This window comes from Numida meleagris, chromosome 8 (genome assembly GCF_002078875.1).
Source record: "Numida meleagris isolate 19003 breed g44 Domestic line chromosome 8, NumMel1.0, whole genome shotgun sequence".
NCBI classification, from domain to species: Eukaryota; Metazoa; Chordata; class Aves; order Galliformes; family Numididae; genus Numida; species Numida meleagris.
The window spans coordinates 13,105,259-13,131,252 of NC_034416.1; the positions used below are offsets into that span (position 1 = coordinate 13,105,259).

General features: G+C 43.6%; 1 protein-coding gene across 4 annotated transcripts in view; it reads left to right on the forward strand.

Moving 5' to 3' along the window:
- AMOT (angiomotin) overlaps positions 1 to 25,994 on the forward strand; it is a 61,458-nt gene that overhangs the window by 19,050 nt on the left and 16,414 nt on the right. For 2 of the 4 annotated variants that reach the window (XM_021405667.1, XM_021405666.1), the window contains exons 2-7: positions 4,641 to 4,802; positions 6,203 to 7,121; positions 13,442 to 13,895; positions 15,773 to 15,917; positions 17,383 to 17,475; positions 20,846 to 20,991. In XM_021405667.1, coding sequence (XP_021261342.1) covers positions 6,250 to 7,121; positions 13,442 to 13,895; positions 15,773 to 15,917; positions 17,383 to 17,475; positions 20,846 to 20,991 — 1,710 coding nt within the window. In that variant the 5' untranslated portion in view covers positions 4,641 to 4,802; positions 6,203 to 6,249. The remainder of the gene's footprint in view (positions 1 to 4,640; positions 4,803 to 6,202; positions 7,122 to 13,441; positions 13,896 to 15,772; positions 15,918 to 17,382; positions 17,476 to 20,845; positions 20,992 to 25,994) is intronic. The other 2 variants (XM_021405669.1, XM_021405668.1) reach the window with 1 other exon arrangement.

The following is a 25,994-nucleotide window of genomic DNA, read 5'->3' on the forward strand; positions in this document are numbered from 1 at the left end:
GTATTTGGAGTAAGTGTCTCTCTGAGTTCCACTTTTGAAATGTTATTGAGCATCTTGAAGTTCCATAACATTCTTATCAAAATGCCTCAAGTCATGAAGCATTCCTATTTATACCAGCTTCTGTGAGTCTTTCTTCTTCTTTTTTTTCTTTTTTTTTTTTTAATGCCAAGCCTATATTATGTTGGTTAAGATTATAGGTATCTCTGAAGAAATTGATACTTTCCAGTGAGCTAGCGGTAATTCTAAGGCCTTTTGTGTTTTTCCGTGGTGCTGTTATTTAGAGGGGCTCTTCCTCTGTTGGTATTCTGACTTCTTTCCAAGACCAAATGACTTGCTGCTTTTCTTTAAAGCCTGCCAGGCCAAGGCCCAGTCCCACAAGCACTGGAGGGGAATGGGTGGTGGCACTGGCAAAGCAGGGCCAAGGTGGGCTTGGAGTCATTAGAGCCGGGATCAGTGCATGGGTGTTCTGGTGGCCTCTTGCTGTCATTGCCAGATGAGCTAATCTAAAGGGTATGCATATTATTTGCACCCCTCCGGGTGACATTGTTCTTGTTTTTAGTCAAAAGAAGGAAGTTTTTCTTGTTTGCCCAGTGACTCTGTCCTTCTGGTATGAAGATGAGTAATGCTGGCACTGCTCCGTGCACCTGCTTGGTGCCACCCTCCGAGATCACCTGAGTTGCAGTCAGCAGATCCAGGCAAGCAGGGATGGGATGCTTGAGTGAAAGCTGAGGAGGTGCTAATGGCTGGAGCCAGAAACCTGCTTTTGGCTTAGAGCAGGTACTGAGGCACTATCAGAACTGTGGCATTTGTTGTGTGCTGCCTCACAGGTTTGGGTAGTGGCCTTGGGAGCATTTATTCTTAGAGACTATCTCAGTTTGTGCTTTCTCCCTTCCTCCTCCTCCTTGGGCAGGGCTGCAATGAAATGGAGAGCGTTCAGTGATAGTCTGCACTGTTCATTAAATAATTTTTGGACCCCACCCTTGTGAGTCTGGTGCTCCTAAGCATTTCAAAGGGAGTGGGTGTGCAGAAGAGCCATGTTTCCAGTGGTCTTACAGGCACTCGTGAATTTTGCAGAATCAGGCAATCTGTGTGCTGAGTTTTACACAGGCCGCGTAGCAAGGCCATATTCCTGTTAAACAATGGGTGACTCAGCACGTGAGCTGGTCTCTGCGATTGCTCGAGGACTTCCCAGGCTGTTCTTTCCATGGTATCTCTGGTTTGTGTTCCCTTTCTCTATTATGGTGTGCAGGTATGTTTGGAGATAACTCTGTACCTAAAAAACAACTTAAGATTTCATCTAACTGATAAGCATCCCATCACCTGTTGGCAGACAGGCTTAGTATTACACGTGTTTTGTGAAACACAGAATTACATTACAGAAATACCTTTGGGCCTCTTAGAAACTTTCTGTCTGAAGAAGCTATATTTACTGAGTGCTCGAGTTTGAAATCTGACTGTTACTGGATTGTTCTGTCTGTATATGAATGACACAAAGTTGAGTAGTAAAACTGAAAGTGCTTAACTGTACTACAGCGCTTCTGAGGTGATGAACCTGTTTCCATCCCACCTGATGTGTAAGCTAATTAGCTTCTTGGCTAAGCAGTCACTCTGGGCAAGTACATGCAGGCTGCCCTCACAGGGACTCTTGCATTCCTCCTCGTTTCACAAGCTAGAGAGATGCTTCTCTTTGCTTGTGAGGTTATTATTGCTCCATGCAGGTTAATTGTGCTATAGCATTATAGCCACTCATCAAGCAGCAGTGAGTAGCTCACTTGTCTAAGCTTGTTTATTTTTATAATGCTGAAAAATATTTGCATGCTGTACAGAAATGCGCTGCTTTGGTTCCTTACAGCCTGGCAGCATTATCTTTTTAAAATCTTTATTAATCTCTCTTCCTTATGATAGACTGGCACAGTTCCTGTGCACAACTGCATGATGTTTCACACAGAAGCTTTGGTTACTACACTTTTACACAGTGCCCTGCAAAAATGGGCCTTTTCTTTGTTAAATAGCAACCTGTTCACCTTCATGCTCATTCTTGGCCTCAGCATGGCTGCATCCAACGCTTTGCAGTTCCTGTGTTAGTTGAACCAGTTCTGGGATTGGGAACACGCAGATACAAACAGACTGGGGATGATTTCAGGAGTAGGGATTGGATTAAGGTTGTAGGATTATCATCCATGAGCTATGATGCACAGGAGCAAACTACCAAATCTGTTCAGCCTGGGAACTCTACTCCTTGGAGTAGAATTGTTTGAAAACTGAATTTTCCACTTGGAAAGCAAGGTTTTGCTAGGCTTTCTGGTTATGAAGAATGCACCATGCAGTGCATAAGCCAGTAGTTTTGCGGAGTTTTTGGTAGTCTGAAATGAACCAAGTGTAGTTAACTGTTCAACCCTGTCCATCTTAATAGATTCAGGCTAAACCCAAAAAGATGTCTGTTTAGAATATTTACAGAACCTATCAATTTCCTTCCAGCTCTATCGTAACAACTTTTCCAGCGCACCTTGCTAATCTCAGTGCTTGGCACACTGAGAACTGAAATTGCTAGAAGAGCCTAGCACAAATAGAATTTAGTGTCCAAATAAATAACACATGGGCTTCAGCACCAATGATACTGTTCATTTCTGTGTTTTGTTACATAAAAAGCCCCGCTAACTGGTTTCTGCCATGAGTTTCCAGCTTGCCCAGAAAGCAGATTCCAAGAATGCTGCCACCCAAGTTAACTGCACAAGATTTTCTTTGTTAATTAAATATAATAGGATAGAATTGGAAAAAACTAGGCTTCGTGCTAACGGTCTTACAGTTAAGACAAAGGGAATCTTTGGGTGGAAAGGCAGCCTAGTTCGTGTCATAAAGAAACTGGGTTTGCTGGCCAGAGGATCTTCATATTGCATCTCCATCCACCTCTTTCTCTGGATTTCTGAGCTGATTTTTGCATCCACGCTAAAATTGGTAGTATTCATTCCCAGCGGATACTTACGGTGTGAACCGTGCGTGCCCGTCTTCCAATCAGTGCAATGAGCTCACGTGGCTGTGAGGTAGAATGGTGTGTGTGGAAATGGTTACATCCAGCACTGCTTCCTTGAATGTTTGCATGAGTTAAGCGTGCACAGATTGCATTTGTCTGTGGAGAAAATCTTTGAGGCAGAGAGGCAGAATCTCAAGCTGGGTTGTATCTTTGTATTAAAAAAATAAACACATCCCCCCTCCCTTACATTTTTCCAGTAGAGACAAAAGCAATCTTTGGGTGGAAAGGCAGCATCATATTGCATAATAAAAGCCTTTCATGCTCTAATAAAATAGGTTGCTTAGGGCAATTTTGTTAAAAAAAAATAAATAAGAAAAGAGAAAAAGAAGAGTCAGTGATGCCAGTTTGAGGGAGAAAGGAATCCTTCACTTCTGTTGTGCAAAAGTGGGAAAGGAGGCAAGAAAGTGCTCTAGTTATATGCTATCTTAATGCCTGGTTTAAGGTTCTTTGCTGCATATTTGCTGGCAGCTGTTTTCAATATATCCCTCTCGAGCTAAGTCACCAGTTAAGAATTTGACATTAGAAGTTTTTTTCAACCACCATCTTGAAGTACCACACCACACAACACAGCCTTGTTCCCTGGTTAGATATTGTTCATGTGCCTTGAAATTGCTGTTGACACCTCAAGTATTTAACTTGCAGATCTGAGATAATTTTTGTTGGGTGTGTATGTGCGCCATAACGAGACGGAGGCAGAAGTATCCACGTCTGCATTCCTCCACTATGTCTGCTCATTTTATTTTTTGCAGCATTCCAGGAAATTAGGTAAAAATATACATCCCAATGAATATTTTTAATTTTTCTAGTTTTAATTGCTTACGCCTACAATACAAACACAGCGTGCACAAGTAAGTTCCACTTTGTTTGCTTTTTTCCCTTGCTATTTAGGGCACCTTTAGTAGTAGATTTAACTACATCTTGAGTAATGTACCTAGATGCACGTTTTTCTGATTCTCCCCTCAATGGTTAAAGTTTCTTTAGCGCTTTATGTTCAGAAAGGGAAAAGTAACGTAATGAAAGAATGTTTGGGGAATTAGAGCTGGGCTCTGCAGTGCATTTCTGGCATAGACTTTGGCAGTGTCTTTTTCTTTCTCTCACTTTCCCAGTCTGTAAAATAAAGCTAACACTTATATACTGATCATTCTCAGTCATTTCTGAAGCATAGTTTGTAGAAGTTTATGAAGCACATAAGCATAGCACCTTTCATCAAAGGATTTCTGCTCTAATTTGCAATATACAGTACCACTGAAAAAGGAGCTGTAAGCACAGAGTATCGTCATCTGTGCTGCAGCTTTCATTCTTAGCAAAAAAATAAAACAATGGAGTTAAAGAATTAGAGGGTTTTAATCACTGTTTCACTTGGAGGCACAGATGGAACAGAGCATTACTTGGCAACATTTAATCTTGGAGCAGAAATTGTCATGATTAAAGCAGCAGCTGGAGTAGATTGTTAGGGACATGGGGGTTCATTCATCCTAAAGGGATCAGAATTGCCGGGCTCTGGGAGAAAACAAGAAACTACAAAGAAAAATATTAAATACGAGCCAAGGTTTGTTATTTCTAGGGTCTCGTCTGCCGATTAAAATGATGTTTTCAATGCTTTCCTCAGAATTATTTTGGAAGCGAGGAGAGTATCAAGTGATCTGTCCTACTGAAGAGAAGACTGAAGCCATCTCTGAGTGGAAATTTTGGACGTGCGGGAGGAAGGCTGTGTCCCCCCATGTGCCAGAACCGCTCCTCCTTACCCAGGAAGTCAAAGTGAAGGACGTAGGTATGTGCCGCTTCAAACAGGATTTCAGAAGAATCACATTTCTGGCCATTCAGCAGGGCCCAAATTCATAGTTCGGTGAGGCAGCCCGGGAGGAAGTGGATTTTAACTTTTTCTTCATTAATGTTTGCAGAAGAGTTCTGTCTGCCTGACCTATCAAGGCCTTGTATTCCAGGGGTAGTCTCATGTGGTAGGCTGTCCTGAGGGAGGAAACTGGCTGGTCCTGGAGACCTGGAATGAGGCAGACCTCCAGGTCTCCTGACTCCAGCAGCTCATGCCTAGGTCTGCCATAGAACCAGGTAGTGTGAGCAAATTGCCTCTTCCTGAGGGACAATGTTGTACAGAAAAAAGGTGTCAGAAGGTAGTGCCAGAATACCAATGTGTGTTTGGAAAGCATGCTCTGTTCTGAATTGTTCCAGCTCTGAAGAAGCTCTGCTTCTAGTTATATGCCTCAATGTTGCTCATTTGGTATATTTCAGCTTATGCAAGGCCAATGGGTATGAGTTTCCTTGACAAATTCCTGACTCTACTGGGAGTCTGAGTGAGGGATAACCACTGTTGGTTACTGCCTGTTGAATCTGTTCATTGGATGTGCTTGACATTGGCTCTTTGCATTTCTCTCATTGGTATGCAGTGTTTTTTTTCCTGTCACTTGTAGATCTTTTTCTGTGCCTTAGATCACACAACTGTTTTCCTCCTCTTGCATTTGCATGTATTCAGCTACTGATGTTTAGATGTGTGAGGATTTGGTTGCCTTTGTATAGCAGGAAGTTACAGAGTCCTCACTTGCCCCATTATGTAGTATTTTTTGTAGCAGGGAGACTAGGTACTGATCTCACTCTGGGTATTCATTAACTCTAAAAATCTGCTGGCTATCCAGGTATTCATTACTTGCTTTAACTGATCTAAACTAAGAGATGCATCTACTTCCTGTGAGCCGTATACAATCTCAACAGAATTTTTTTTTTCCCTTCCTTAAAGCTGATAATTTGCTGATTTCACCCTTTTATCTTTGTCTGCCTGCAAATATGGGAAACTTATTTCACTGTTGGTAGCTGTAAGTGCGAAACAAACAGGGCTCAGGCATTTTTACCATCATCCTGTGAATTATGGGTCTCCTTTCTCCTGAAAGCAGCCTTGCTGTCTGAGGTATTCAGCCTGTATCCCTGCAGCTTGCAGTCGATTGATATTCCTATAAACTTGCAAGTCACCTTTCATCACCTTTGAGGCTTTGCCCCCTAGCATGTAAGTCCTTCTTAGGTCTAAAGGCCTTAATGACCCCCATTGTTATGGGAACCTTTGGTAATCTAACCTGCCTTTTTCTTCTGTATTTTAAGCCATTGCTCTTAAATGTCTTCTGCTTGATCTACTCAGACGCTAATAACCGTGTCTCCTTTCCTTAGGTCAAGGGCAGCTTTTACATTCCACCCAAAAGGCACCACAGTTTGAGATGAGGAATTCAGAAGAGCAAGCAGCTACGACAGTTTTACAACGCCTGCTGCAGGAGCAGCTCAGATACGGAAACCCAAATGACAACCGTAACCTTCTTGCCTTACACCAGCAAGCCACAGGAAATGCCCCCCCTTTCAACAGCACCGGGAGTCCAGCATCTCAGAACGAAGGGCTGAGCTCCCAGGACCACCAGCTCGTGACTCATGCTGCCCGTCAGGAGCCCCAGGGCCAGGAGATACAGGTGGACAACAGCATCATGGAGAAGCAGCTCTCCCCGCGACTCCAGAACAGCGAGGATCTCCCGACCTATGAGGAAGCCAAAGTGCAGTCACAGTATTTCAGGGGCCAGCCGCATGCTAGCGTCGGGGCAGCGTTTTATGTAACGGGGGTGACCAACCAAAAAATGAGGACTGAAGGGCGGCCCACGGTTCAGCGTGTGAGCCCAGGGAAGGTCCACCAGGATGAAGGACTTAAGGACCTCAAGCAAGGACACGTCCGCTCCCTGAGCGAGAGGCTGATGCAGCTGTCCTTGGCCACCAGCGGTGTCAAGGCACACGCACCTGTCACGAGCGCACCGCTCTCCCCGCTCTCTCCGCTTTCTCCTCAGCAGTCGAGCGACCCTTATAAAAATTCTGGCTCCAATGAGTTCTACAAGAACTCAGTGCAGCCCCCTTCCCAGCCCAACATGAAAGGGATGGAGCAGCGGGGTCCTCCTCCAGAGTATCCTTACAAAAACGTGTCCACCCCGTCTATGAACTGCAAACCTCAGGACTCGGGGCATTTCTATAGCGATCATCGCATGAGCCAGCAGGGAAGATCCGATGGGCCTATGATGAGGTATCAACATCCCCCTGAGTATGGGTCAGTCAGGTAAGCAAGAGCTTAAAATGGCAGCCAGATAAGATAAGAAAGCATGAAACTCAATCCACTGTTTTCACTCCTGAGACAGATTATCTTTCAACAAAGATCTCATCTCTTTTGTATGAGACTACATATTGTGTTCAGCTACAGACAGTGTCTGGAAGGACTGTAAGCTCTTTCATTGGTTTAGCTAGAGAGACCTGACGCTTTTTAGAGAGGAAAAAAATGCACAACAAAAAAAACCAACAAACAAAAAACAACAGACCAGCTTGATTTTTATGGCATGGGGAGGTTTAATGCAATTCCGGAGCCTTACAGAAAGCTTGCTTTAAAGAAAGGGGAAAAAAAAGTTGTGGTGTGATTCATTCTAGAAACTTGCAGTTACTTACTGCAATACTTAAGCTGTGCTTTAATTACATCTGCCAAGGGAAAAGATTTTTTTTTAGGTTCAAGCTGCACCTAAATGCCATATAGGAAAGGAGAAAGTGATCTCTAAGAAAGAAATCTGTAATGGTGAAGGGAACAAAAATGGCTGGAGCTTCCCTTAGAGTTTTCCAGATTTTTCAGTGGGCCAACATGTAGGAGTGGAAAATGGTGTGTGCTTTGTTCCTTGTTCCAGACTTGCTTGTTTGGCTTTTGCCAAACACTTTCCTTGCACAGTTTGAAATCCCAGCTGGTTCTGGTTTCCTCTAGATTAGAAAGTAGATTTGGCTAGAGCCAAACGCTGATGGCCACGTGGGTGAAGATGAAGATTAATTCAGGTGGACTGAAAATGTAGCTCTCCTTTACCTGCTTTCTTACCGTCTCATCTCTATCCAAGGATGGGGAGAGGGTACTTTGGTATGATTTTGGCCTGGCTTTGAAGCTAAAAGAGTAATACAAAGGAGCAACAGGAGGGCATTGCTACAGAAGAAAATGGTGAGGTCTCTGTGCATTTGTGTTTGCACATACTCTGTTATGTTTTGAGGGGAGTGGGAGGAAGAAACCGGTCTGTATTTGGGAACAGAGTCTGAGCTTTGGGGAATTTGAATCTGCTCAGAACCTTCTTAGTCCTATGGGGAGCTATTTTCAGAGTTTGTCCACCATTGTTTGTGATCTGAAATGACTTCAGCAGCATACAAGCCTGATGAAAAGGCCCTTTGATCTGGCTAAATAAATAATAAAGAGGCCAGGAAGAGGGGAAGTAAAGGGTTTGGGGGGGGGTGGTAATGATTGTCGAAGCTCATTGCAAATCTTTTTGAAAATTCAAAGGCCTCAAATCTGCACGCAGGAAAGGGAAACAGATCCTTAATGCTTGTGCTGCATCAGATATGCTCCTAATATTAAATATAGTGAGTCTGAGACATTGCCTGCTTGCTGTGCAAGGGAGAGGTATTTGAAAACATGCCAACAGTCAGCTCCTCTAGACAGGGTGATTTTTGTCTGTATTGGATGGATCCTGGCTGCTTGGAAAGAAGAGGGGGGAGGAGGAGAAAGGTTCAGCTGGCAAGGTTTTCAGTAGGGGAAGCAACTGAAATTTGTCTTCAAAGCGCTGGGAATCTAATGAGGTTACTTTTTAACCTAAATAGCTGCGCAGAGAAGAGGTTTCCTTTGCAAGCGAATGCTGAAGCAGTGGAACAATTGCAAGACTAATCCATAAAGTACAGAGCAGCATAGCGAAGGAAGAGAGCGCGTCCTCTATTCCCCTCCCTCTCCCATATTAAGAGAAACCGTCATTTAGACAAGAAACCTTCTGTGCTACCAAAGGTGCAGCTGGGTAGTGGCACGAGCATTTTAAAGGCACACGACTGTGAGGAGTGCGTTTGCCTGGCAGCGGGCAGTGCGTCTTTGCAGCCTCTCTGCAGTGATAAAGTATTTTCAGCCGCTGCAGCTTTCCTCCGCTGCAGCTCTGTGTTTATCAGGATTAATTGGGATTGGTAAACGTGTGCATTTTTTGAACTGCACGTCAAGGAAACAAAGCCCCTTCTTTCTGCTGGTGAAGCCACACCCTTTTCTGCGGGTTTTCCCCTCATTGTTCAGGGGAATTTGAGGGTGACCTAACGATGCAGTTAAATAAAACCCGTTGAGCAAGATAAACATTGGGGAATTCACAGCATTCTCATGCTTCACCCTCCCCGCTCTGGGAAAGGAATGGGCTGTGTGGTAAGTTTAAACCAGTCTGCAAACAGTTTGCCTCACCTGCTCCTGGGCGGTGTAAGTTTGGGAGCACGTATATGTTCGTAGCGATGTTGGTTTAATGTAAATACTGGGCATGCCAGAGGCATCTGCGCTGCTTTGGAAACTGTGAAGTTCAGAAGAGGACTGGCTGCATGCGAAGCTCCAGAGTCCCATTCTCTCTGTAATATCTCCATTGCACCTCAGCACCCGTGATGCCACAAACATCCAGGTCTAAGAGGAGCCCTGGCCTCAACGTGCTGCTGTCGTGTCTCCTGGGGCAGAACTGGGGCGAAGGGGCTGGTTGGATTCAGCCTTGTGTGCAGAGGAACCTTGTTGCCTCCAATTCCAGCGCCATCCCCTGCCCAAATGACCGAGCGCTTGCTGCTGGGATTAATCCCGCTGACTGCACAGAAACTTTCTGAGAGTTTGCCCCATAATTAGTAAATCCCCTCTGTGTCCCACGTTCCTCTGAGCAGCATCAAAGCGGGGATAATCAGGTACGACGGGGAGGCAGAACAAAACCGCATCAGTTTGATTTCAGCCGCCTGGCCGAGCGGAGCCTGCTCCCTCCTGCACTCTGTGTCCTGGCTCCCAGGGAGGGCTGGGGGCAGCGGGGACCAGTGTCGGCTTCAGCCGGACATAGCAGGAGAAACTGGGAAGGCAGAAATGTTTTTTAACAAGCCAGAGACTTTTCCTGATCTCTTCATTTTTTCTGCCCTCCCCGCTTTGCTCCTCTGCCCATAGATCTTCTGCATGGCTTGGTTCCTGCAATCCTGGCAGCCTCGGCACTCCTGTTGGCTGGGTTTGCTTGCAGAGCTGCCCTTACACCACATCTCTATCTTTGTGACTTAAAAGCTAACGTGACCCTTGTAGTTGCAGAGCCATAAATCCACAGTTGTACTTGGCCCGCATGGTGTGTTTCTCCGATGTTTGCCAGGGACTGTAAAGGAAGCAGAGATTCTTGTGTCATAGCGTTCAAAATGAAGTGGCCCTTAAAGTTCTTTTCTCAAGCTTAAACATTTCTAGGAATTATTACAGGGTTGTTTTCAGCATTTGAGGTCTTTATAGCAGTGAGGCAATTTGAAAGATACTGAGTAAGTTTGTTTTCCAAGTATTTCGAGAGTCTGTCTGCATTTTTTCGTGGTTAGTTTGAATATAATTGCAGTTGCTGCTGCAGGTTACCTGAGGACAGATTCTCTCATGGAGAAAAGTTTCGGTTACCTTCCTATCAACAATTCTGTTAGGTGACCCCAGGAGTGATTTGTACCTTAAGGTTTAGGATTCTGACTTAAAAAAAATCTCGGACAGTACTGTTGGGTTCATCTGCCTTCCTAAACCTCTTGGTCCAAAATTAGATTACTGGAGGAATAAACTCCATAATTCTCATGTTAATCTGAGGGATCTCAGAGCTGAGCATTTTGAACCCACAAAATATATGTAAGTATTTTGTGAGGCAAAATTGAAACTAGTGAGGATGCTAGGAAGTTCTTCAAACGTGCATGTGAAAGTTTCCATACAAGCTCTTAAAAGGTTGAGACGTCACTGTGGAGCTACTGGGAAATATTTTCTGTAAAACATGGGCTGTATTAGCCCCGTTGGATAATCTTGCTGGGAATTTGTGACGTTCTGCAAGTTCTGAGGCTGTTGGTAATGCAACAAAACTAGAGGCTCCCAGCTCTCATATTGTAGCTTGAACCTGCAAGATTGGTGTATTCTGAAGACATGAGAGGCTTTGGATGTGAATGCCGAAGTGCTGGAAATCTTGGAGATATATCTTGTTTAGAAATACTTGGCTGTGATTTCCTAGAGTTCCTCTTTACAGTAGATTTTAATAAGTTGGTACTAGGCATGTCAGTACAAGGATGGTCCCTTCAGAATTTACCTGCCGCTATGGCTTCTTTGACCTCCTTTCCTTTGAGTTCCTCTCTTAGGGCTCAGGACCTGCAGAAATGGCAACGTTCTGATGGCAGGATGACAAGATGCATTTAATAAAATAGCCCAGACTGTTAACATCTGTACCTAGAGAGTCCTCAGGCTTATGATACCAGCACACACAGACTGGTGAGATTAATCCTATCTGAGCAACTGCTTCAAGTTGTTTTCATAAAGAATTTTGTGGGTTCGAAATGGGAAAGGTTTGCTTTCAGCTAGGAGGCAGACTGGCAACGTGTCTATTTTGATTTAACATCTTCAGGCCATCATGGATTAATTGTCACAACAAGGTTAGTCATTAATTGATTATAAGATCAAACAGAGGAGCATGACATCACATAAAGAGAGAGATTGAGGAGCTGGGGAGTTTGTGAAGATGCGAAGTTTTAACTCTGTAACCTGAGTGAGCTGAGAAAGGTGTTGGAAATCACCAGAGATAAGGTAGATGACCTTGAGCATGTCTTGCATTGGTTTTGCCTTATTCTTCGTTGTGAGAACTGACAAATAAAAGTAATGAAATAAATGCATTAAGTAGCACTGACCTGCCAGGAGAGGAAGAACCAAATTGCTGCTACTAAACTGAACATTCCTGAGGAAATTAATTGTACATCTGTCTTCTGCATGACCCCCGAGATCCTCCTGGGAAAATGCAGCTCCTGGAATGATGGTGCTGTTGGGGGACACAGTCACCTGAGTGGGAGGAAGCGAAGCAGTAACTAGAGCAGTAATTATTTGTTTCCTCCTAAGTGGGAGAATGAGCAGATTTGCTTCCCCGTTAAACAACTTGAGTGTCACCTTGGGGGTTTCTCTGCACCTTCTCTGCTGGAAAGCAGGGAAAACGAGACACGGCTCCAAAGTGGTGAGCCCTGCCTGAGAACGTATCAACTCCTACATGCACTGGCAGCCAGATGTGAGTAATACAGACATTTCCCCTTTGGACGGGTACGAAGAGTTGATGCGTTTGCTCTGCACAGAACAGGAAGGATGATGCCGAGTGTTTGCACATCAGCCGAGAAGCCCGTTCTGTAACCCTTTGGCTTCCAGTTCAGGTCCACATCTGCTGCTTTCAACTTTCACACTGCTAACACTCCTGGTGCATTGGGAGAGCTGTGCTGGGGGCTGCTGTGAACATCAGTATCCCTGGTGTGCTCAGCAAAACCATCCCATAGGGTCCTTCCTGTGAACTCAGACAACCACAGGGGTATTCTGCACCAGCTCCAGCCAGGTGGAACAACAGTATGTGCTTTTCCAGCTGCAGGGTTCAACTGCAGCCCGTAGGATAGGAAATTTTATCAGAACGGGAGAACTGCAGAACACGCTGAACTGCCAGAGTGGGTCTGCATCAGCCTGAGGTCTGTGCATGAGAAGGGACCGGCTGCCACTTGGAGGGGGTAGACTTCAACTGCTAGTGTAAAGAACGTCTAGAGAAGTTAGAGATTGGATGTCACTGGAGGAGGAAGCAAAGCCTACCCTCTGAGGTCATCCAAGCACGGTAAATCCACAGTTTCTAAAAAACGTTTCTTTAGTGGTAATGTAGCAGAGTTTAAACTGGGAATCTCCAGAGCCTGGGAAATGTGAGCCCGAGTTAGTTCTGTGAATAATTGCAAGTGTGTTGCAGATGTCTAGATCTGTGTTTGATATCCACTAGACGTTATTGTTAGGAGCAACGAGCACACCTACTGCATTGGAGAAAAGGCTGCTACTGACTCTTAGGTTTGTTTTCATATCCTTTAATTGTCTAATTTGACCAGGTGTGTTGGTTGATGCTTGAGAAAACTTGCACCACTGGTGCTGGCCTGGCGAGGGGGAGCTTAGCCAATTCCTTTAACTTTGTGTCCTTAATTACTGAAGAAGATTCTTTATTATCTTTGTAAGAGATTTCACTTTTCAGGACAAAACAGAAGAACTTATTTCTAGCAGCCCTCAGCTCAGCCATTTTACTCACAACGTGTGGAAAAAAGTTGTAAAAATAATTTTTGCCAGTGGTTGCTGATAGAATCTCTCTTAGTGTTTCTGTATAAAATAGACATGTGATTGTGACCGTCACATACTTAGAATTGATTTTCTGGTAACAGACTGATTTTAAAGCATTTATTTAAACAAATTTATATTCAAAGCCCTGAACGTGAGGGGTTTCTGTGTGGAAATACCTGTGAATAGGAGCTACACAGCTCGTGCCTTATCACTTGGTTTATGCATCATCTACGTGACTTTGACAGTTTCTGCTCTCTATTTTCCAGGCAGAACCCAGATGTGCAGCTGCAGTTACAACAGAGACCGCCTCACCACCACAGTCCGACTTCTTCCTTGACATCTTTGGGATCTTTGACCTTGCTTCAGTCTCCACCACCATCCAGGCTGTCCCCTTCCCAGCACCAGCAACCCCTGACTCCAAGCCAAGGAGATCCTGGCATTCTGCCACGGACCCAGCAGCCGTTCTTGTCAAACCAAGTCCATCAGGGAGATCTGTACCGACTATGCCAGCCTTTCCTCGGCCCGCAGCAGCAGCAAGGCGATTCCTATTCAGTAATGTCCCGGGCTCAGCAGATACCTTCCCCATATCAGCAGATGCAAGTAGATCCTTTTGCCATAGTTTCCAGGGCCCAGCAAATGGTGGAAATCCTGTCGGAAGAGAACCGGTCCCTACGACAGGAGCTGGATGGGTGTTATGAGAAAGTAGCCCGGCTGCAGAAGGTGGGCGTTCTTGAATGTCAGACACTCTCCTATGTCTGGTATCATCCATAATTGAATGATCTAATCTGCAGTTGTTACATTGCTTGCTTAAGGGATTGATTTATCTACTTCATAGTCTTTTATATGGAGATTGAATAATTGTATCCTGTCCCTTTTGGCAGCGCTTAACTTCATCAGAAGATAGAATCAAAGCCTTCAGTTTTATTCTGACAGCTAATTGACCATGCTCAAAAGAGCATCCTCATCAGCTGTCTCAAAGAGGCTGGCTGCTTGGCTTGCTTAATTAAAGCTAGTGTTTTTATTTCCAGGATAGCAACAGACTTTGTTTTCCCATCAGTCTGAAAGAGTTTTAAGAGACTGTGGGAAGGGTTCATCTGAACTGACTTGAGTACACGGTCACATAAGTAGACAGTGGGGAACATGGCTGCAAAACTGGCTGGCAGGACATAGTGCAGGAGTAGTACTGCTGCTGCAGCTACATTAGAGACATTTGGACTGCAGGACTGAAACTAACATTTTTTTTTTTTTTTGTCACTGAAGTCACTTAAAAAGCCCTCCCTCAATACTGCACAACTGCCATGAAAACTTAAAAGCCTGTTTGGGTCAAGGTATTTACCACCTTTGGCTTTATGGAACAAGTAGAATAAGAGATGATAAAGCCCTTCTACCATACATTAAAAACAATAATAAAAAATTCCAGTGAGAGCCATCACTAATAAGCATGTGTGGAGCTATTTTCATTGCAACCTCCTAAAAATAACTTCTGGGTGACCAGCAGTTTAAAGCTGCACAGCTGGTCAGCCTTGCTTTGCATTGCAGCTGTGAAAAGGCTAATGCTGCTTGTAACCTAGGACTTTATGGACCTTTCTGTGCTCTTTGCACTGAGCAGTCTCCAGAACCGTAAAAATGTGTCTCTGATTAAAACACTTGTTTGAATTCAGATGACCAGTGTGGCTTCCCATGCTGATTTATTTCCTACATTGCCTCTTTCCAGGGACATATGTTCATTGTGTTGTGTTTTATTTGGAAAGTTCCTCACCAGGAAATGCTTTAGAGAAATGTTTGACAGCTTCCTGATAACGGAAGAAGGATACCAATGATCTCCCCTCTGTGCCCCTATTGATCACTTAGTGTGTGCATCCATACTTCTGTAGCAATGCAAAGCCATGCCTGGCAAGGAGAGTTAGAATTTTCTCCTGCTCTGAGTGATCAGCTGCTTGCTCCAGCTCAAATCAAGCAGCTTTACACTGAAGGCCAGCAGGAAGGAGAAAACTTATTTTAGTACAATTGTTTGTGTGTGTCTCTGTTCCACCCTCCCCAAGTTAGGTAGATGGAATATTTGAAAATACAACTAAGTTGTGGAAGTGTAAGCATAGAACATGAGGAGGTTTTATTGTGAATTTTGGACTGTAACAATTACAGATCAGCAGAGTTCATCAGCAGTGCAGGATCTGCCACTAGCGTTTTTCAGTATGGTTTGACTTTCTTGTTTTATTTTACCTACCCAACTCAGTATCGCATTAGCTATTTCTGCAGTGTGTATATATATTTGTCCAAACTGATAGTAGTACCAAACTTTCTGGTCTTAGAAAAAAAACAGATGACATTTGCACTTCTTCAGTTCAGTATATCTGTGCTCTGATTGTGTTGGGAAGTAGAACTGGAGTCTGGAAGCAGAGTCCAGATTTTCATTTCAGCCGTTGGTATTGTTAATGTAGAAGGATCCTTCAGAAAATGAGATTCTGTCATTTGACTTGATGCGTAGCTGCATTTTATCTCAACAAAGAAAACAAGAGAAGGCAATCTCCTTTCTGAGATTAAGTGAAAAGAATTGTTAGTGATAAAATAGTAAGTGCTTGTTTTCACTTCCACTGCAGCTGGAAACAGAAATTCAGCAAGTTTCAGAGGCGTACAAAAACCTGGAAAAATCATCCTCTAAGCGGGATGCCCTGGAAAAGGCCATGAGAAACAAGCTGGAAGGAGAAATTCGTAGGCTGCATGATTTCAACAGGGATCTGAGAGGTGAATTAAGTAAAACTTTTCTTCAGTGTTGTATTTTTACTGTCGTACTTACTCGCCAAGCCAGTGTGTTACTACAGGAGTCATTGTGTCTGGTGACGCAATTGGATGTGACAGGATACTCAGGTATATTCAGTTGTCTGGGATTTTAAGCATTTGCTGAGAGTACGAGAAGACAGGCTTAGAAGAGCGCTGTTGTCTCATTTCCAGCCTGTTTCTCATTGAGAAGAAATGTGATAAGCCAAGTGCCATAAACCAGATGCAAGCCTGGAATTCTCTCGTCTTATATCCTAGAAGCAATTTGTACAATTTGTTCAGTTTATCCAAATGGAAAGATGCTTTGCTGACTGCCTAATCCCACACCAGGCATGTTCACTTTATTTCCTGTCCAGTGACCCCTCTGCACTGACATACAAACTGCAGAGTGTCTGTTCTTCCTGAAGGTCTTGTCATTCCTTATCAATGTAGGCATCTGTTTTTTTGGATCCCCTTTCTTTTCCAAAGTGAGATGTTGTTAGTGTCTGGTTCTTGCTAAGAGGCTGAGGCAGCACAATGGCTGGCAGTGGAGAGTGGTGTTGAATGGTGTTTGACCTTAACGTGTGTCAAAGTTTAAGCATTAGTTTGAAAGGTGAAAAACAACTGCAGTTTTAGACGTGTGAAAGTGTATAATCAGTCTTGTAAAATGTAAGTTTAATTTTTTTCTGAAAGCCATCTGATTGTCCTACTTATCATCTGCTTTCTCTGTCTGTAGTCTTGGAGTAAGACCGTGTTTTCAGAAGCTGTTTTGCATCCAAGATATGAGGCCATAAAGTGCCCAGTGCTAGTGAGAAAGACAGTACACGAAGGCCTGCTTTAAATAATCTTATTTGTAATAAAACATGGCATAGATATTTCATTTTTATTTTCATGGACTGATACAAATTTCTAGTAGCCTACAGCAGCAGAACTGTTAAGCTGTCCCTAGGATTTTATGTTTTTCCCCCAAGTCAGGTAATTAGACAACAGTGATTTAATCTTGGAACTATTAAGATTTAGTGGAGGATTATAAGGGAATCTTTTAATTGCATAGGGAGATTTATTTGGGTGGGAAGAATGAGTTTATTTGGAGAGATTTTTGAAACCATTCTTTATAAAACTTGTGATACAGAAGACTGAAATCTATCAGCTCTCCGTACTGAATTCTATAAGGAATCTCAACATCTATACAAACAGAAAAAAATGAACATATAAATTAGGTTACAATTATTTAAAGTAATTTTTTTTTGAAACTATTTAATCTATTTTGTCTCCTTGAAAATATTTTCTAAAGGACATAAATAGAAACACTTAAGAAATGAGCAGCAGCTTTTGCTAGGCTTTTTACTTTTGGCTGTGTAGAACTAGGAGATCCACTCCTTGAGCTTACATGTCTTTAATGCCTGAAAGTTTTTTGATTCTTTAGCGTTTCTTTTCTTGAAAAATTCTGCAGAGCGTATGGAGACAGCCAACAAGCAGCTTGCGGAGAAGGAATTTGAGGGGTCTGAAGACAATCGGAAAACCATCTCTCAACTCTTTGCACAAAGTGAGTTATACAGTCACTATGAGTCATTAGGAGTGCTGTGGTCACTCTTAGAAGGATAAACATGCAGCAGATGAATGTAGGAAACTGACAGATCTGACCTACCAGGGCTGAAATCAGGGCACTGGCAGTGCCAAAAGGACAAATTTAAGAATTCTTTTTCTGTCAGTATGTACAGTCTATCTGATGGTGTTTGCTAGAGATTTTGGAGCAAATGTAGTGTGCAGTTGCATTGTAAAAATAGTGTTTACTCCATAATGTGTACTATAATTTGAGCAACTGTTTTCTTCCCTGAAAGATTTGAAATTAAACCTTCCCAGGCTGGCATGAGTTAGGACCAGTGGGACTGGAACCCTGTAGGTCTCATCTCTCTCTCCCCTTTAATTTGCTGCTGCCCTATCCAGTTCAGCACAAGCAGGGGGGATTAAAAATGCCTGCAGTATGCTGTGCTGCGTAAGTGTCATGAATTCTGTCTGCAGTAGTGGATTTATCACAGGGCAAACCAAAATGACAGATGTGAAATGCTGCTTTTCCTTTGTACGAAAATGTCTCAAGGCTGACGGCAGCGAGCCAACTTTCCTTTCATCCCATGCTGCACTCCACCCTTTTGACAATGCTTATTTTTCGACCATTGTTATATAAAAAGGTAATGCAATAAAAAATCAAGTTGCAAAATAGAGATTTTCTGTGATGAAACTCATGCTGCTTCTGCTCTGACAGATGCTGGTATCCCTCTCTTGTGTTGTCTTTAGCTTATTCCTTGTGGCTTACATTGCAAGCAGAAGGCTGTCAGGGTGTGAGTTCTGCTCTCCTGGTGGTAGTGGGAAGTCTGTGACTGTACTCTGGCTTTTAGGATTTCAGAGATCTGCCCAGGGGGGTGGGAAGGCCAAAGCTGTGAAGCCTTAGGTGCCATTTCTACTTGTGGATGAATGTGGAAAGCTTAGTGCTGCATTTCGTCTATCCCAGCATTTCTAGGGATGCTGTAGGTGCTTGTTGGTGAAGCAGAACTCATTTGGGGAGAAGTCTGGAATAAAACCTCCAAAAGCTTTGCTGCAAGCACTTACAGATGAACAGACAGAGTGCTGGCCCTGCTTGATACCTTCTGGCATAATGCCACCCTACCTCATCTCTGCCCGTCTTCTGCAATACGTTTTAATGTGCTGACGCTGTCAGCAGCTCATTTCCTGGGTGGAGGAGAAATGCTGGGACGGGAGAGATGGGGAACTGAATAGAATAGGCTGATATTGGCATTAGCCTTTATCTTTGTGTTTTATGTCAAAGGTTAGCTCTGAATTGCTGGAATTTGCTGTGCAGAGCTCTGAGGTGCAGTTGGTGGAGAGGTTTCTTCTGTAACCAATGTGTGGGCTGGGTCATTCCCTAGCAGAAGGGAATCTTTAGCTGCTCTGTGTTGCTAAAGCTTTGCTCTTGGCTCTTCTGCTGGCAGAAGGAAGGGAGTAATTGTGGTTCTGTAAATATAGTTATGCACATGCTTGCTCAAACGGGCCTGTGTGCTCCATATGCAGTCTGTCCTAACACCCAGAATCTAGTTCCTGTTTTTCAAGCCTTCCACTCCTTGTCCTCATTCCTTTGTCGTGGGATATTACTTTCTGGAATGTAGTTTCTCTGGTGTTGTCAGTGCTGGGTGTAGATCACTCCAGGGAGTATTCTGTGGTTATGTATCCAGTGAGTATGTTAATGTTATCATTGTAGCTGGTTGGCATGAGCTGGGAATGACAGCATAGGCAGAGGACATCAACTCTGTGTTGTGGCTTTGCTTTACACTCTTGTGTGATAATTTCTCCAGTTCCAAGTAATTTTATCCTGTTTTTTTTTTTTTTTTTTTTTTTTTTTTTTTTTTAATGAAAGTAGTTAACCTGCTCCTGAAACACAGTTTAGCTGCTCCCACTATGTCCAGCTCTTTTGGAGAGCAGCCGAAAGGGAATAACTGCATGCATCAGTTAGGGGCTGACCTGCTGCAAAGGAGCTCTGCAGAGAAGGACCTGGGTGTCTTGGTGAACAACAGGGTGACCATGAGCCAGCAGTGTGCCCTGGTGGCCAAGAAGGCCAATGGTATCCTGGGGTGCATTAAAAAGAGTGTGGCCAGCAGGTCGAGAGAGGCGAGCCCCTCCACCCCCTCCTCTGCTGTGCCCTGCTGAGGCCACATCTGGAGCACTGTGTCCAGTTCTGTGCTCCCCAGTTCATGAGAAACAGGGAACTTCTAGAGAGAATCCAGCAGAGAGACACAAAGGTGATGAAGGGCCTGGAGCATCTACGACATGAGGAAAGGCTGAAGGACCTGGGGCTGGTCAGTCTGGAGAAGAGAAGGCTGAGAGGGGATCTCAGCACTGTTTATGTAAATATCTAATGGGCAATAGTCAAGTGGATGGGGCCAGGCTCTTTTCAGTGGTGCCCAACAACAGGACGAGGGGCAGTGGGCACAGACTGGAACACAGGAAGTTCCATGTGAACATGAGAAAATACTTAGAGGATGACAGCACTGGAACAGGCTGCCAGCGAGTCTTGTTCTCTGGAGATATTCAAAACCCAGCTGGAAACTTTCTGTGCAACCTGCTATGGGGAACCTGCTTTAGCAAGGGATTGGACTCAGTGATCTCCAGGGGTCCCTTGCAACTCCTGTGATTCTGTGACCAGCCACTGAACTTGGAGTGGCTTTAGAGCGCTGAGCATGAACTCTCAGTGCTGGGCAAAAATAGTCGTTGAACTGCAGGTGTGCTTTGAGCAGTGACAGAACAGATACAGGTGCCTAGGTCCTAGCCCATATGGTTGTTTTTAAGGGTGGCAGAGGATGACAAAGGAGTTTTCCTTGCTTGCTCCTCTGGTGAAGCTGACAGCCAAGTGGGGCAAGTGCGTATTCTCTTGAGAAGGTGGTCAACTGCCCCAGGCAGAAACAACCTTCCTTTTCTTCATACCAGCTCTCCAAACAGGAGCATGAGGTCTTCAGGCACAAAAGCTTGCCATCTGCCCTCCCAAACCTGGGGTATTACAATTACCCTGTTTGTTTTCTAGTGTTGAAAGCTCAGAGGTGAAGAGGTGCCAAGTTTTGCTAACCATCTGTATAATCAGAGCAAATTACCTAACTGTACTGAGTGATGCACCTTCTATTCCTGCATGTTAGCACTGTGGCATATTGTTACTTGAAGGTACCATGCTTGTTTTTCAGGGTTACAAATTCTTCTGTTCCTTTGAAAGCCACATACTTTTTATTCCTTTAGCAATAGATTTGCATTCTCTGTCTTATGAGAAGTTTCAGTACAAGTTGCCCCATCTTTCATCGCTCTAGAGGTGAAGGAACTCCTGAAAGTTGAGTAGAGAAGAGTACCTTCTGTTGATAACTCTCACTTTATTTTGGTAGACAAAGAAACACAGCGGGAAAAGGAGAAACTGGAAATAGAACTGGCTGCTGCACGCTCCACCAATGAAGACCAGCGAAGACACATTGAGATCCGAGACCAGGCCTTGAACAATGCTCAGGCCAAGGTGGTGAAACTGGAGGAGGAGGTAAGGATGCTAGGAGAGAGAAACTGGGGTAGCCTGCATTCCAGTAAAAGTGACTGTGGGAATAAGTTTGTGTTGTGCAAATAATAAGGAAATCTGCTTGCTTCAAAGCTGTTTATATCAGCTTAGCTTTGTGTTGGTTAGCTAAGCCACTGAACTGCTCACAGATAAGCCACAAATCTGTATTTTCTTGGAAGTTCTATCATCTAAGCAGCCATGTTTCATTTTCTTTTTGTTTTAACTGATAAAAGTGGGCTGGAACTGAAATCCCAGTCCTGGCAAATTCTTGAATTTGGCAGAAATTCAGATCTGGATGAACTTTTAACTAATAACAAATGAATGCAACTTGTCCCCTTGCCAGGTGTTCCGCTCGCACCAGGTTATCATGGTGCATAGTGCAGATCATTGTATGTGCCTAGCATTTGTAATAAGCTGTGCAAGACACATTATCCCAGGGGGGATAATGCAGTTGAGCTGCTTAGCTGGACAGCTTTCACAGTAGTTTCTTTTGTAGCCTTGTCCCTGTCATTCACACATGGCTCTCACTTCGCGGCCCTTTTGCGTCATACTGACTGTCCTGCCTACTCCTTTCCTCTCAAAGGCTCCATTTCCTTGTCCCAGCCTCTGCTTCCTCTACTCCTACTCTTCCTCCATAGAGAGCCCCTGGAGGAAATTTCGTGACCAAGTAGACTTCCTCCACTGCAGGTTTGTTCTTTTCTTCAGTTCTGCCATCTGCCTGCCTACCAGCGCTTGTGATCACCCTCATGAGTGCTGTGCCTGCATCCACCTGCATTTTGCCATCTTGGAGACGTTCCTCAGACACCTCTCCTTGTCAGCTTTTCCTCCTGTCTGTTCAGGATCCCTTTGTGCCAACAGAGGAGGAATGGTCCAATACTAAGTGAGCATCTTCCTGTCGTAATTTGCCTGCTTTCATTCTCTCCTAGGTACATATGCACCCACCTTCTTAATTTTAGTCTGCTGTTCTCTAAGCTTTGTATTTGCCTCAGTAATTCTTCCCCTGAACCTCATGTTGTTTCTTTCCCTGCTGTCCTTCATTTTTTCCCCTTGCAGTATCCTCCTAATCCGTACAGCTTCTTGGAGGCCCTCCCTCAGCCTCTCCTCTCCTGGAATTGCTCTATCCACTCAGGATGTGGATGCTGGGTTACCTGTCATCACACTTCAGTAGTCTTTCTCTCTCATTCTCCACCTCGCTTTCCTTTCTCCTCCACATGAAATGCATGCAGTTCCTCTTTTCTTTCCAGGCTTATTTGGTTTATTACAATACAAATTGTAACAGTGAAGAAAGAAGAGCAGATTCGGAGGAATACTTAAATATCACTGGCCACGTTCAGCCTCATGCACAGCTGACAAGTGCAATGATTTCACTAGGACTGCAGCATTTTCTTGCAGACTTGCACCGTGGTGGCTCAGGGGGACAGGGAGCATTAGGTATAGGAAAACATACATGTGAGATGGTTCTCTTTGGCTCTTTCAAACTCTTCTGTCAATTGATCCTGTGATGTGTGGAATATCCTTGCCTCTGATTCAGATTTCAGCAACTTAATGATTCTAAAAGTCTCACATGTGATTAACCAAAGTATCTAGGACAACCTCATGGGTTTTCTGGAATTGGAGCCGACATTTATGGAGATACTGTAATCAGCCAGGGCCAGCATACACAGCAGTTGGCCAGGTCAAACTTCTATGTAGAGTTTGAGCCTTCAGAGGCAATAATAATTATATGTTCTCTTTTCAAAAGACCTCTCATTTTACTAGAAAAAGTGGTTTCAGTTCTGATGCAAAGAACAGGGAAACAGGTAAGTAAATGTGCCTAGATTGCATAATAGCTTAAAAAATATCCAAACACACCTATGCTGGTACGGAGTGAAATGCTTTTAGATACTTCAGATTGCATGAGGGTTTGTGGTCATTTGCATCCGACCTTTGCTCAGATCCCAGGGTGTGCAGGAAGTGCCACCCTTCCTGTTGTAGATGAATATGGAAGTGTCTCAGTGAGGGAGCAGGCATTAACTCCGCTTTTTCCTAGAGGTGAGGGGGAATAAAGGAAAAAGAAGGGATGAAGAGTCACTTTTACAGATTTTCCAAATCACTTTTTAATGAAATACTTAGGATTATAAAGCATTTGTTGCCTCATTGGCATTAAATTGTGAGAACTTCTCAAATCCCCAAGCTGTATGGTAACTTGCCGACAGACGGCCAAGCAAGCTGTTTGGTGCTCAGGGCACCCTTTGCAAGGGAGGCTGAATGTCAGCCTGAGTTAGTGGCGTTCAATGACCAAGATAGATGAACAATTTGTCAATTATTTCTTCTATTCCTGCCGGCCTCATCTGGGTTGCTAGTCCCTGTAATTGTCAGGAATTTCCAAACTAGTCCTGCAGAAGAGGGTGGAGTTTCTTACGCTAAAGTCTGGCAGCCACTCTGGCTCAAGGCCTGAGGGGGGTGTGCATATTTCAGTTGCATCCTGTAATGTGAGTTTTCAGCTTTTTTTTCCCTTCCGTTTTGACTTCCTATTGAACAGAGTTACCCTGCCTTGTATTCACCAGAACCTTTATGAAAAGAATATTTAATTTCTGTTTTAATGAGACCTGTAAGCCATATATCACAATGACTAAATTTATATGTTCCACTGGTATAGGAACTTACACGTTCTATTTAAAAGCCTTTGCCTGAATTGTTGGTTTGGGCAAAACCACCCATCTGTAAAACATAAATACTTCTCTACTCCTGTGGAGCTTTGACAGTTTTATACACACTGGATTTTAACATTCAAATTAGAGAGTAGGAAGGGGTAAAGGAATGCTAAAAGTGATGGAGAAAGGAATGATCTTGGAGATACCTTTGCTTTTGGAAGCAAAAATAGATATTCAGAGTATTTCTCCATGTCTGTTAGCAGTGGTGAAATGACTCATCAAGTTTAGAACAATCTGCCATTAAAATTAGATAGTGTGGAATTTGTTTTTGCCAAGTGCTAAAAAGGGTGAGTGATCACGGGTATTTAAAACAAACTTAAATATGCCTCCAGACAGGCTTGCAAAGTATGTATATGTTATATATGTCATATTTAAACTTTACTGCTTCTCTACTATCCATAAAGATACCCTGTAATTAACCCCTGTGTTCACATCTCTGTTTTCAATTCTTCCCTTTAATAGATGTTCCACGGTAATGCTTAAGTCAGCAGCTTATTACAATTATTGCCAGTGAAGTATGTCTGCTTTTTTTTTTCTTTTAATCAGAACTTCAGATTATTTCTATTACATGCAAGAACTTTGAGATAAATTGAATATAAGTGAGGTTAAATGCTTGTTGGCTTAAAAACATGTATCACAGAAACAGCCAGTGATAATATTTGCAGCTAAAGTAACTGGCACAGGCTGCCACGATGGTCTTAATTCTGATTTGAATGGCTGCAGTGTGCAGCAGGTGTGTAGCTGGGGGGTGGTCATAGATGGCCCATGTCTGTAAAATTGTCTTGTTACCATGCTTTAACCAGCATCTGCTAGCATACACCTTGAGAGCCTTTGGCAAGCAGAGCAGATGGTTCAGCTTTGCTTTGCTCTGGGCCAAAGGCAGAAGGGACTGTCCTGACCAGCCTGAGGCTCTGGGTAAGGGCTGCCATGTCCTTGCCATGCTGGTAATATTGCACCAGGGAGTTTGATGCAAAATATTTGGCTTAACCACAACTGCTAGATGTAGAGTTCAACTGCTGCTACTTTTACACTTTAAAAAAAAAAAAGGGAATTTCAGAGCTTTTATTGAACTCTGTCATTTCTACTTACCCTAGTTGATTTGTGCTACGGAGGACAGCAGTTCAACTTACAAAAATTATTTTATTTTTGTTCTAGTGCTTTGACTTGTACTCCCTGGCTTCACTACTTTACAAAGCAACCATTTTATTGAGTGCCTTAAGGAGACAATTTTGAAAAACAGTGACTACCGCCAAGAAGATATTTGTATCTACTCTTTGCCATCCTCGTGCCTACACCTTGCAATAGAAAAAACTCAACATTCTCTCTCATGATTGCAAATTAGGGCTAGGGGAAGGGAAGAAGCTTGAATGAAATATCTTTTCTCCAAGTGGCTTGTATTCAGAGGCTGTAAGATCTTTCAGCCATCAGAGCTCAACATAAAACAGATACCAGAACTAAGATACTATATTCATTTCCCACTCAGCTATTGTGGAGTGGAATTGTGCACTGTTTCTGATAACACTGAGGGTTCTGTCTGAGGGGAGATGTAGAAAGATGTTTCCAAATGACAGCTATTGTACTTCATACACTGTTTCTGAGATACTTTTGGAACAAAGCTCTGGCTTGTAGAGAAGTAACCCAAAGGAGAGTTTGTGTGCTTGAAGGCTTATCTGGTTTTTTCCTAATCACTTCTGGGTCTATGAAAAGATATTCCAAGCTTCATAACCACTCCTTTCAGGACAGAGTTGCTTTTAAAGTGAACAGCACTTTTTAGATGTCTTCTTGTCATGGATGAGTAGGGTAGTCGGGAGAGAAAACTCCCCTTCTTCCCTGTAACTGCTGTGTGTGTGTCTAATGATATTCACTGTATTCTTGTAACAATGCAGAACTGGCTTTTTATTGCCATGTCTCTACCTCTCATATTCTGCCTGTTAGTAATTTTCCAGAGGTGGCTGTGAGAGTTCTAACTTCTTTTAACAGTAATGAATGGAGAGGCGGCATTATGACATTCCCCTGCAACAAACATCGCTCCCTAGCAAGAGGATAGTGTTACTAAATTGCTTCAGCATGCGTTCTTGCTGAAGCTGGTGGCGCCTTATTGGGCTTGAATTCAAACACTGAGGGTTCAAAGGCATCCTAGAGGAATATATTCCAACTGCAGGAGGGAGAGGTGGTTTAAACATGCTTGTTGTCCTTTTTCTTTACTACATTTCTGCCATAGCAGGCAAATTCTTGTGGGGAAACACACTTTCAGCTGCATATGAATGGATTCAGCTTTAGGATAAGCCCAGAACG